Source organism: Schistocerca serialis, chromosome 8 (genome assembly GCF_023864345.2).
Source record: "Schistocerca serialis cubense isolate TAMUIC-IGC-003099 chromosome 8, iqSchSeri2.2, whole genome shotgun sequence".
Lineage (NCBI taxonomy): Eukaryota > Metazoa > Arthropoda > Insecta > Orthoptera > Acrididae > Schistocerca > Schistocerca serialis.
Window position 1 is genome coordinate 342,745,600 of NC_064645.1, and position 13,687 is coordinate 342,759,286.

Here is a 13,687-nt window from a genome sequence, read left to right on the forward strand (position 1 = left end):
ATGTTGGGTGAAGAAAATTTGGTTGGATAAAAATCTTTTTTACTTGTGGACAGATTAAAAATTAATCCATTGTCCATAAGAACCATAAGTTGTGTCTTTGTACTTTTTGAACCTATTTCCATGTTTATTTTTATTTAATTTATTTTACTTGCAATCAGTATATGGTATGGAATGTAATAAAATACATGGTAGTCTATAATATTTATATTTTCATCAGTGTTGCTTAAAATAATGTTACAAGTCATATTAAGCAAAAACATTGGTGTTTGTAAAATATGTCTGTTTCAAGAATAATGCTGCCATTCTCATTCTGAGAGAGGAGACTAGATTTCCAGATTTAATTTTACAGATGATTGACAGGAAATAGAGGATGATAATAAATAACAAAAGCCAACATGTGCATCTATATGACAGACACATGGATTAGATTTATGTGTTTGAAAAACAATGTGATTCACTAGTAATTGTCACCTTGATATAATTTTATGTGATTTCCTTAAATCATTATTGATACCACAATTCTTTATTTCAAGACCATTTCAGATTTTTTTGTACAAAAATGCTCAAAAATACGAAAGTTATCTAGTGAAATAAAGTGTTTTCATTCAATGCAGTAAGAGAGGTGGTGTAATACCACACTTCTGAGACTGCTTGCAAAATAACACAAGAAAGAAGTACATAGAGACAAGAGGACAAGGAAGTTTCTCAAAATGGAGTTAAAGCACAAAACTACACATCAGTCTGCAACACCATGTCACTACATCTGTTGTTGTTATTAGTACTTGTTTCCATGTAAATCACATCAGTATGTATATTCTTGTTATGAAATTGTGGGATTAATTATATTTTGAAAGTATGGTAATTAGAAATGCATTGGAAGCACAATAGAAAAATGTGATAGAGTGTTCTGAAAGAAAAACATATATGCTCCAGAATGAGATTTTCACTCTGCAGCGGAGTGTGCGCTGATATGAAACTTCCTGGCAGATTAAAACTGTGTGCCCAACCGAGACTCGAACTCGGGACCTTTGCCTTTCGCGGGCAAGTGCTCTACCAACTGAGCTACCGAAGCACGACTCACGCCCGGTGCTCACAGCTTTACTTCTGCCAGTACCTCGTCTCCTACCTTCCAAACTTTACAGAAGCTCTCCTGTTTTTTTTTTGGAAGGTAGGAGACGAGGTACTGGCAGAAGTAAAGCTGTGAGCACCGGGTGTGAGTCGTGCTTCGGTAGCTCAGTTGGTAGAGCACTTGCCCGCGAAAGGCAAAGGTCCCGAGTTCGGGTCTCGGTCGGGCACACAGTTTTAATCTGCCAGGAAGTTTCATATATGCTCCAGTTATAAAATAACTACAGGGATAATAACATCTTGTAAAACAAAGAGGATGTTATACAGTTCTCTCAGGACTTGTAATGATCCAAAGAAATGACAATACTACAAACTTTACTGTAGCATTCTCAAGAAGGTTATAAATAAATCTAAAAATATGTGTATGAAATCAGAAATTGAAAGCTCAGAAAATAAAATTAAAACTATAAGGAATGTAATAAAGAGGGAAACTGGTAAGTCAACAGGAAACATGTCTCAGGTAGAGATTAAAACAGGGGACAGTATCATAAAGAAACCTGAGTTGGTTGCAGAAATATTTAATAACCACTTTTTGAGAGCAGCAGAGAAGACAGGCTGCAATGGTTCTATGGAAGAACCATTGTCCCTCCTACAGAAAGCTATTAGCAACAGAATCCCACAGTTATCCTTACCTCTAGTTACTGTAAGCGAAGTCATAAGAGTAATTAGATCATTAAAAAATAAAAATTCTGCTGGTGTGGGCAATATTTCTAGTAAAATACTGAAACACTGTTATAAATTTGCTAGTCCCGTCTTATGCAACATATACAATGCATCCCTACAAGATGGGATTGTCCCTGACAGACTGAAGTTGGCTGTAGTGATTCCTCCCTTTAAAAAAGGTGATAAAAGCATTGTTACAAACTATCGCCCAATATCCCTATTAACTACCTTCTCGAAAATTCTAGAAAAACTCATGCACAGGAGGATTGTAGACCATCTCAACTTCCACAGTATCTTAAGCAAAAATCAGTTTGGTTTTTGTGCCGGTCTTTGTACTGAACAGACAATATTCTCTTTCAGCAACGAAGTTTTGCAAGCCATTAACAATAAAATGTTTCCAGTGGGTATTTTTTGTGACTTTATGAAAGCCTTTGACTGTGTAAACCACCAAATTCTTTTGAAAAAGGCAGAATACTATGTTTTAGGTGGTACTGTTGGCTTGTGGCTACAATCATATCTACAGGATTGGAAGCGGACTGTAATGCTAAATGGCTCTTCTGGAGAACCTGCCTCGTCTAAATGGGACACGCTAATGTGTGGTGTGCCTCAAGGCTCCGTTTTGGGCCCACTGCTTTCCCTCATCATTATTAATGATCTTCCTCTTTGTTCGGAGACAAACAGCAAATTTACCCTGTTTGCCGATGATACCACAATTCTAATTGACGATTTGATTGATCATGATCTTGAACAAACTACAAATACTGTTTTTAATGGCATCTTAAATTGGTTCTCCTCAAATGGTCTCTCACTCAATGCAGATAAAACTCATTATATGAGGTTCCATACATCACAAAGTAATCCCGATGAAATTAACATAAAATGTAGAGATCAACCAATACAGAAAGTTGAAGATACAAAATTCCTGGGTGCTTACATAGACAGTAAATGTAATTGGTCAGTTCACATTCTTCATATATGTAAAAAACTTAGCTCGGCAAGATTTGCATTACGGGTAATTTCTTCAGTGGCTGAAGTTGACACCATTAAGGTTGCCTACTTTGGCTACTTCCATTCATTGATGTCATATGCTATCATATTCTGGGGGAACCAACCACTTGCAAAAAAAGTTTTCACCATCCAAAAAAAAAAAAAAAAAAGCAATCAGAATAATGTGTGGGGTCCATCAAAGACACTGTTGCAGGCACTTGTTTCGGAAGATAGGTATCCTAACAACTGCCTCACAGTATATTTTTTCCTTGCTGACCTTTGTGTGCAAAAATTATTCTATCTACCAAGACAACAGTAAATTCCATGGTTATAACACCAGAAACAAAAACAATCTACATTTTGAAATGAAATGTCTCACTTTGGTACAAAAAGGAGTTTACTACTCCAGCATTAAGCTGTTCAATGCTCTACCACTACATATCAAATGTGTTCATACAGAACTGCCAAAATTTAAACAAGTTCTCAAAGATTACCTGACAGAGAAATCTTATTATAATGTGGATGAATATCTGAAAGAAAATGTATACCATCACTAAACTTATTGTGTCTAGAAGTAGTTCAGTTGATTTTATTGTGTATTTGGGCATTAGCACACTTTTTGTAACAACAAATTGGCTGTACCTGTATGTACTCTTGTAGGCCTAATATCTGATTTAACTTTGTGCTCTTATCTTTAACCTTTATTTGAAACTCCTTTTTCTGTTAAATGGTTGTTATGTTATCTAGTTGACATTGTATCTGTTACTGTATTTATAGTATGTCTTACTTAAACTATGTACAATTTGGCATTGAATTGCCCTTGTATTTATTGTAAGTTTAAATTGAAACCTGTACAATCTGACACGTTCCATATCCTTGTGATTGACTCACTATCTGGATCTATGGAACAAGAAATAAATAAATAAATAATTCGAAACAGTGAAAAAATCTATAGAAAACAAAGAAACGTGAATTATGAACTGCAATAAGTGAAATTCAAAGATATTCAACGTGGACTGTAAGCTGTCTTTTGCTTTCTTTCTGTTCGTTTATGTGAAGTATGTTTTGAGAATTTGTCAGCTTCTTATACCTTTTTATACTCTGTTAATGTCCCCACCTCCAGTAGAACAAATTCTATTTTCCAGATAACTAGCATCTTACCTTATTATATATGATTATTTTAGATACTTCAATAAAGGTAAAAATTATGTTTCTTATTCTGGTGCTGTAAAATAGAGTACATATACCATTTTATAAATTAATTTACAGCATAACCATAAAAATACGTAACATTTGTGAAAATATAACTATCTGCTGTAGCACATACATTCGTTGTTTTATTTCTTTTACAGTCCAGCAGGCCAATACAATGAAGTTCCCCATGAAGAATTTAACAAATATGGCAACAATGTGCCAGCAAACTATTACAACAATGGCCAGTATCAGATGCCATCCCTTCAGAACAACTGGCAAGGACAGCAACAGCCCAATGCCATAAGTATGTTTTGAACATTTAGTACCGTATTTACTCGAATCTAAGCCGCACTCGAATCTAAGCCGCACTCGAATCTAAGCCGCACCTGAAAAATGAGACTCGAAATCAAGGAAAAAATTTTTCCCGAATCTAAGCCGCACCTGAAATTTGAGACTCGAAAATCAAGGGGAGAGAAAAGTTTTAGGTCGCACCTCCAAATCGAAACAAAGTTCGCCTAGTTGTAATATGAGACACAATTTAGGTCGAATGAATGACGATACAGCTGCAGTAGTTTGGTTCGAGTCGTAAGCTTAGCAGTTACAATTTACCAGGTAGCCGTTGCTACGCGTCACGCGCTCCGTCCGTATTTATACGGATATCCTTCCTTTTTCACGTGCTTCGTCTGGTTTGAATTGACTGCGTATTTTTCTTTGATCTGATAAGTGCCGTTCTCTTTGTTATAGGTGTTTACGTCACTCTAAGCTGAAAATGCGTTACTGTACTGTGTCGTGCATTGTTTGTCGCATTCTGATAGTGCGTGTTTACGGCCTGTCGCCGCTCGCAGCGTGGCTTGCTTTTGTGCGCGCTACCGCCGCTTACAAATAAAAAATAGAGAGGAGTCGTCTCATTAGCGAAACATTTGTTGTTACTTACACTACTTCTTTCTTTGATAATGATCAACAAGAACCAAATAATAGATTGCGTATGATAGATGATGTTCTGAACGAAATTTTAGCGAAAATTTTTCTCCGTTTGAAAATCTTTGCAGGCGCCTCTTTAGTTCATTACATTCTGCACAGAAATTAGAGTCATCTTAGATTTAAAAATCTAGTCAGTTGCCGTGCTTCATTTCTGACTGTATCACTATCAGGCATAAGAATAATACGAATATAAACATGACATGATATGTATATTCTTCCGCGTTTGCTGTTGTCTCACTCTAGTTTCGTAGTTTATTAGGCAGACAGGATTTAAATGAGAAAGTAGCAAACACGAAACAATACATGGCAAAATGTTTATATTCGTATTAATCTTATGGCGAAGAGAATACTACATGTGATTCACAATTCATAAAAGCTCTTATTAGCAACCATCTCTTCTCACAGGTAGAAAAAAATTCAGAACGTAGAGTTGGCCATATTGACAAACATCCCAAACAGTCTTGCCAGTCGGATTTTCGTAGTACATTGAAATGCTGCTACATTCGAAGATTAACAATACAGAATTTGTATTTACTTCGTTGGATAATGTACCAAAACGCAGTGGTCGAAACTCTGGGCGGAGGAAAAAGGCTCGTCTTCCACTTTTTTTTTTTAAATTTATTTACTGACGCAGAGATTTTGGTACCAGTATTTATCTTTGTGCCCTACAAAGCATGCCTGTGTGGCGCTACATATATTCGACGGCAGAAGTTAGTTGTGGCGGCACCCACCAACATTTTTCAGAACTCCCGCTTGCTTTGCACTCGATTCTAAGCCGCAGGCGGTTTTTTGGATTACAAAACCGGAAAAAAAGTGCGGCTTAGATTCGAGTAAATACGGTAGTTTCCTATTGTAGTTTCCTATTTTTGTGAGGTGCACTGCACACTTTTACGACAAATTTTGAAATGCATTTTCCAAAATAAGCTTGTGATAGTTTTATATAACATTCCATGTGGGAAAAAATATATCTAAAAACACAGATGCTGTAACTTACCAAACGAAAGTGTTGGTATGTTGATAGAGACAAAAAACACACGTACACACACACAAATTTCAAGCTTTTGCAACCCACAGTTGCTTCATCAGGAAAGAGGGAAGGAGAGGGAAAGACGAAAGGATGTGGGTTTTAAGGGAGAGGGTAAGGAGTCATTCCAATCCCAGGAGTGGAAAGACTTACCTTAGGGGGGAAAAAGGACAGGAATACACTAGCGCGCGCGCGCGCGCGCCCTCACACACACACACACACACACACACACACATCCATCCGCATGTATACAGACACAAGCAGACAGCGGAGGGGGCTTGTACCCCTTGTTGTTTTGTGTGGAACTATCACAGCACAGCCCTACATTGCACCTTCTTGCTTCCCACTGTTGAAGAGCAATTCAGGGTTGGCAATTGCATCTTTCAACACAATCAAGCACCTGTTCATAATGCACGGCTTGCAGTGGAGTGGTTAGACGACAATAACATCCCTGTAATGGACTGGCCTGCACAGGGTCCTGACCTGAATACTATAGAACACCTTTGAGATGTTTTGGAACACCAACTTCATGACAGGCCTCACTGATTGACATCAATACCTCTCCTCAGTGCAGCACTCTGTGAATAATGGGCTGCCATTCCACAAGAAACCTTCCAGCACCTGATTGAACGTACTGCCTGTGAGAATGAAAGCTGTCATCAAGGCTATGGGTGGGCCCACACCATACTGAATTCCAGCATTACCGATGCAGGCCAACAGGTTTCCAGATACTTTTGATCACATAGTGTAGCTTGAATGCTGAGGATGAACATAGGCCACTTTAGAAAGTATGGAGTACAATACTTTCATTGCTTTGGAGAATAAAATGTGAATATGTAACAATGCTTACTCTTTTAAAAAGCTATTTACTCTTTGACTTTCGAACTTGTCTGTATATGTAATATAGACACCTATATTACGGTGGTGTCAAGATGAGACAGGCGCAAATAACAAAATTTCACCACTGAGAAAGGGTCAGGAGAAAAACAACATTGGTGCTTCTGTTGAGCCAGACACCAGACCTCAGCAGAAATGCAGTAGGCAGAGCTGCTAGACAGGGTCCCGTCACCTTTGTTAATGATGAAAGAAATGCTACTGCTAATGCAATGTGTGCTAAGAGCTTTTAAAAAGCAGTCCTATACTATAAAAAACTTGTTAAGCAAGTGTGGCAGAGTTAGAACCACTGACACATTTGTTACAGCAAGGCCTATGTGGTCATGACTAGTGATGTGGAGTAAACATTAGTCACTACTTTGCTCCATAAATACCCCAGCATTTTAGCTTATAAGACAGTCAGTCCCAACATTCACACTCGATTCCCTGATTACAATAAAGTGAAATCTGACACAAGTCTGTTGTAGATTTTCTGCAAGTTATTGAGCAAATGACAGCTGCTAATGGGAGGGCAGCTACCTCGCCATGATCACCAGTCTCAGAGTTCAACACCATGGTCTGCCACTGTGACAGATGGGTAGGCCTGGGGTTCTTCCTATCATCCCAAGCCAGGACATCAGCATCCATGATACTTTGGTGAATGAGCTGGGGCCTACATGAATGACAGGTCAGGATCATTGTACTACATAGCTACACGACAACTGTAATTGTGGTTTGACAGATGGAGAAGAACAGCTGTGAGCTGAAAGGGACAGAGCACCTCCCAAATCAATGTGTATAGGTCCAACACATGCACCACCTTCACTCAGTGCTACAGCATCATGATACAACCAGTGAGGGAGCCACTGCTGGCGGCAACCACTATAGCAGCAGCCGGCCAGGAATGGTGTGGGCAGCGTCAGCTACTCTCAGTGGACTGAAGGCCACCTATGACAGGAATCCTTGATGAGCCTCTACAGCTGATGTCAAAAGTGATTCAAGACACTGATCGTAACATGTGGAAATAATTAACTAATCGTGAAGCTTATTTCACTGCATGGTACATCATCACCATCCTTCCAAGGAAAACCATCAAGAGCTACCAACCGTCACATCCCATCACCTTCCGTGAATTCACCAAGTTACAAAATACCCAGTCCAGAAAATCCATATGTGCAATATAGGAAGCAAGTTTAGAATTTAGCAACTTATCAACGCTGAGGTCATTGGAGGCAGAGCCCACCTCTGTTGGACAAGGGCTGATGTGTAATTGATGAAGTTCTCTTTGCAAAAATAAATAAACAAATAAATAAATCTTTGCCTGATGTGATTTTGCAAAACCATAGAAAATTTAAATTTGCCTGGTTAGATGGTGATTTGGGCCTCTTATAGCTTGCTTACTTAACTACAGTGCTACATTACTTGGTTACATGTATATAACACTCAAGCTGGTTCATGTAATAAATATCAAAGTGCAGTATACTGTGAGCCTTGTGTTGATCTTAGTGAGGTGATTTTTCTTACTGAAACCTGACTAAAACATTTCTCTCCTTTTTACTCATCATTTCTATTAACTCGCAAGTATGTTAGTAAAAGTTCACTTTAACTGAAAAACATGTATCATGGCACTTCTTGGCCATAATGTCCACTGAGTTATTGTAACCACATGCATTAAACATCATTATTTCTAATTATTTGCTTCAGTTTGCTGCTTTAATTATGATGAGCAGTGTAGACAGAAACACGTGATGATGTCTGCACTTTACTAAGTACCTACTAATTGTTTACCAGCTTCCCTTTATTGTTCCATGTAGCAATAAAGAGCTCAGAAAAATAAAACTGTTGTAGGGAAGAAAAACGACTACCCATCTTCCAGAGGAGTCAGAAAGTATGAATAATATTCAGGAATGAAGCTGAAAATTTTTTTGATTTCAAAATTTGATGTATATAAATAAAAATATCCTACATAATAATCCTGACATTAATGAGACATTTAACTCTAAATTTTTCTCTGCTGCTGAGAAGATACAAGCAAAGAAAGAATAACAAGTGATATAAATAGATTAAAAGAAATGAGGAACTGGAGAATACAACAGCAAATAAGAAGAAAAAAGGAAAAGGTGGAGACTAAAAGAACTTTGTTGTATTTAGACAGTGAAAAATATGACTGGGGGAGGGATAACACACGCATGAATTATGTGGAGGTGTTTTCTGTATGAAATCACCCAGGTGGCTTTGGTGGTGCAACAACTACACAAGCCTCCTGTAGATTAAATGTGTTGTGAAATGGCCCAGATTTTTGACTACATGATCAACAACCAAGCACTGGAATCAGTCAGAATCGTCAAGTATTACAGAATTTTGAGATCAATTTAAAGTAGAATGACCACATAACTGTAGCCAAGATGGAGGCAGAGGAAGATTTATTGGATGGCTTCTAAGGGAGTGTAAGTCAGACATATAGAAGATCCCTTACAAACAATGCTGAGGGTTGTTTATTGGTCTGGTTGTATTAATTAAGAAATAGTGAAGATTGGAAGGTGAGCTGTACTGTTCACCACAGATTTATGTTACCAGAGCAAAAGAATTGTGGATACACATCTATGTCTATACTCCGCAAACCACCATGAGGTGCCTGCCAGTGGGTATGTCCCACTGTACCAGCTATTAGGATTTTTTCCTGTTCCATTCATGTACAGAGTGTGGGAAGAATGATTGTTGCTCTATGTGAGCAGTAATTATTGTAATCTTATCGTCATGATCCCTATATGAGTGGCACATGGGAAGTTGTAGTATATTCCTAGAGTAATCATTTAAAAGCATTTCACGAACCTTTGTTAACAGACTGGCTTGGTATGTTTTACATCTATCTTCAAGAGTCTTAGAGTTCGGTTCCTTCAGTATCTCTGTGGCTCTCTCCCATGGGTTAAACAAACCTGTGGCCATTCATGACGCCCTTCTCTGTATACTTTCAATATCCCCTGTTCATCCTATTTGGTATGGGTCCTACACTAATGAGCAATATTCTAGAACTGGTCACATGCATGATTTATAAGCAATCTCCTTTGTAGATTGATAGGACTTCCCCAGTATTCTACCAATAAACTGTAGATTACCACCTGTTTTACCCACAACTGAACCTATGTGATCATTCCATTTCACAATCCTACAAAGTATTTGTAGGAGTTGGTTGATTCCATCGGTGACTCATTGATATTGTAGGATGCTATTTTTTTCAGTTTGTGAAGTGCAAAATTATACATGTCTGAACATTTACAAGCAGTTGCCAGTCTCTGCACCTTGAAATATTATCAAGATCTGACTGAATATTTATGCAGCTTCTTTCAGATTGTGCTTCATTACAGATAGCTACATTATCTTTGAAATGCATAATTTTACTGTTAAAATTGTCTACAAGGTCATTAATATACAATAAGAACTGTAAGGTTCCCAACACACTTCCCTGGCACACTCCTGAAGTTATTTCTACATCTGAAGATGACTCTCCATCCAAGATAACATTTCACTTGATACCCCATATGATCATACTTCTGACAATAATTGTAGGTACAGTACTGAGTGAAATCAAGAAATACTGCATCTACCTGGCTGCCTTGATCTAAAGCTTTCAGTATGTTATGTGAGAAAATTGTGAGCTGGGTTTCATATGATCAGTGTTTTCAAAATCCATGCTGGTTGGCATTGAGAACATAATTCTCTTCAAGATACCTCATTATGTTTGATCTGAGAATATGTTCTAAGATTCTACAGCAGATCAATGTCAAGGGTATTGGACAGTAGTCTTGTGGATCACTTCTATAACCTTTCTTGTAAATGCGCGTGGACCGGTGCCTTTTTCCAAGAGGCGGGCATGGTTTTTTGTTTGAGGGCTTTATGACAGATTATAGTTAGAAGAGGGACTAACTCAGCGGCAAATTCAATTCAGAATCTGACAGGGATTCCATTGGTCCCTGGACATTTGTATCAATTTTATTGATTTCAGCTGTTTCTCATCACCACTGACACTAATACTTATTTCATTCACCTTTTCAGCGGTACAAGGATTAAATAGGGGCAATTCTCCAGGGTTTTTCTTTGTAAAGGAACATTTGAAAATGGAGTTAAGCATTTCAACTTTTGCTCTGCTACCCTCATTTCAGTTCCTGTCTCATTAGCTAGGAGCTGGACACTAACTATGGTGCCACTAACAGTCTTTACATACGACCAGAATTGCTTTGAGTCCTGTAAAAGATGATGTCACAATATTCTGCTACAGTAGTCACTGAAAGCTTCATGCAATTCCCTCCTGACAGCCAAATGTGTTTCTTTCAGTAACCCTCTATCAATAGCCCTACTCTTTATTTTACACCTATTATGCAGTAATCTCTGTTTCTTTAGAAGTTTCTCTACAGCGACTGTATACCACAGAGGTTTCCTCACTTTATTAACTGTTCTACTGAGCACATATCTATCCAGTGAATGGTCAACTATTGGTTTAAACTTAATCCAGAGTTCCTCTAAAGCTTCTGCCCTGTGCTGAAAGTTTCAAGTTAGTCACGGAGATATGACACTATCGATTTTTGATCTAGTTTACTACACATATATATCTTTCTGCTTCGTTTATCTGTCCTTTGTACTCCGGTAATCATTGTTGCCACAACCCCATCATACTTCCTGATACCAGTTTCAATGTGGACATCCTCAAAGAGTCAGGTATTTGTTGCCATTAGATCCATTATATTTCCATCATGAGTGGGGTTCTTAACGATCTGTTGTAGGTAGTTTTCAGAGAAGGATGTTTTATCATGCCCACCACTAACAATTGATTGGATGATTTAAGTCTCCAATGTTTGCATTATGATTGGGGAACTTACATGCAAGTGAACTGAGGTTTTCTCTGAAGTTTTTGATTACATCAGGAGATGAGTCTGGTGGGCTGTAGAAGGATCCAGTTATCATTTTATGCCCACCCCTTGTACGGAGTCTGGCCCAATCTCACATGCAGCTTCAATTTCTACCTCGGTGAATCTGAGTTTCTAGTCAGCTGTGACAAATACACAACCTCCATTTCCAATTCACCTATTCTTTTGATAAACACTTAAATTTTCCCCAAAAATCTCACTGCTATCTACTTCAGGTTTCAACCAGATTTCTGTACCTGTTATTATGTGAGATTCACTGCTTTTCATGAGGGCTTGAAACTCTGGTACTTTGCTGTGAATGCTTCAGCAGTTTACCATTAGGATTTTCATACTCTCACTGTGGGAGGCATCTCTTTTGATCTTACACTTGTACTTCTGGGTTTCCTACAGTATCATAGTCAGATACCTTAGTAGCAACATCTGAGGGCACACCTGCCCTATTTAGGGGAACCCTACAGTTCTCAACCTTATGGTGCAAGTCCAGGAATTCACAACCTAGCTTGTCACAGAACCTTCAAAGTCTCTGGTTTAGTCCTTCCACACAACTCAGAACCAAGGAGCCACAATCAGTTCTGGGGACAATGCTGCAAATTGTGAGCTTTGAGTAGTTCCACACACAAGACTGATCTTGTCAATCTTCTATGCTAGTTGCTGGAATGACCCAAGAATGATCTCTGACTCCAGATGACAGGCATCATTTGTTCCAATGTGTGCCAAAATCTGCAGTCAGTTGCACCCTGTTCCCTCAGTGGCTACCACAGTAACCTCCTAAATATGCTGAATGAGCCCCTCAGGCACAAACACTGAGTGCACCTGTGTCATTTCCTGTCCCTTGCTGCCATTTCCAAGGGGAACTGTGATTCGCCATACATTTGAATTGCTGACAATTAATAGTTCCCTACCCTTTTGCATTTGCCACCTCCTGACACCAGTCAAAATATGACTCCCCAAACAGGTGAAGTGAGTACCATTGGCTCATTTTCAGTTGCAGTGAAAGACAGCACCTCAGACTTGTTGGTTGTGGATGCCCATCACATCCCAATACTCCATGTGCTCCACCTCCCATCTGTGTCAACTGCGGAGAGTACCATTTGCCTTGCTTGCCAGACTGAGGTTTGTCAAGAAAGGAAGGAAAATCATGGAGTACAAGACCCTGGACTGACTGACCTAAACTGAGGCTAAGAGAAAATTTGAACGCCTGCATACTGTGTGTATGACATCTACTTATGCCGCTGCTACAACACTTCTGGCACCATCAGCTCTGCCAACCCAAGTCACCTCTTAGACCCAGAAGACTACACCTGCCCCCTTGATGGTGGAAGCATTTCCTTCCCTGTTGCTCCTGCACCATGTACTTGGGGAGCACCCCCCTCCCCCCTCTCCTCCCCCCTCTCCTCCCCCCCCTCCACCCCCCTCCCACCCCAACCATCGGGGACGTCCGTCCCCACTTCTAAACCAGAGAAGCGTAAGTTTTCTTCAGATACTCTCGCTAGGAAGGAGTCCCTCGGGTCACTCTTTTCCCAGGTTTTTGCTAGTGGGAAAGATGACACCTGCCAGTGGCTGAAGTGCCCAAAAGCAGCTGGTCATAGGGCTTCACACTCATCCTCAGTCCCAGAGACTGAGCCAGTGAAGTCCTCCCAGCCAGATAAGTCCAAGGAGCAGTGAGAGAAATAAAAAAAAGATAACCCCAAAGACCAAGTAAATTGTGGTGGCACCCACACCACCACTACCTACAAGCTCTGCATCTGAGGATGAGGTGGAGATTTTGGCATCCGCTGAGGATCTAGATCTCGCCAGACCCTCAGACAGAATGGATATATACTGCTCAGGCAATAAGTCAGTCGCAGCAGGTGACTCTGAGGTGTAAACTGCCTCATTGAATGTTCCATGCCTTCCCAGTCTCATGATGTCATCCTCC

General features: G+C 39.4%; 1 protein-coding gene across 2 annotated transcripts in view; it reads left to right on the forward strand.

The window, feature by feature from the left end:
* LOC126416788 (YLP motif-containing protein 1) overlaps positions 1–13,687 on the forward strand; it is a 661,447-nt gene that overhangs the window by 555,347 nt on the left and 92,413 nt on the right. For both annotated transcript variants that reach the window (XM_050084654.1, XM_050084655.1), the window contains exon 8: positions 4,128–4,273. In XM_050084654.1, the coding sequence (XP_049940611.1) occupies positions 4,128–4,273 (146 nt within the window). The remainder of the gene's footprint in view (positions 1–4,127; positions 4,274–13,687) is intronic.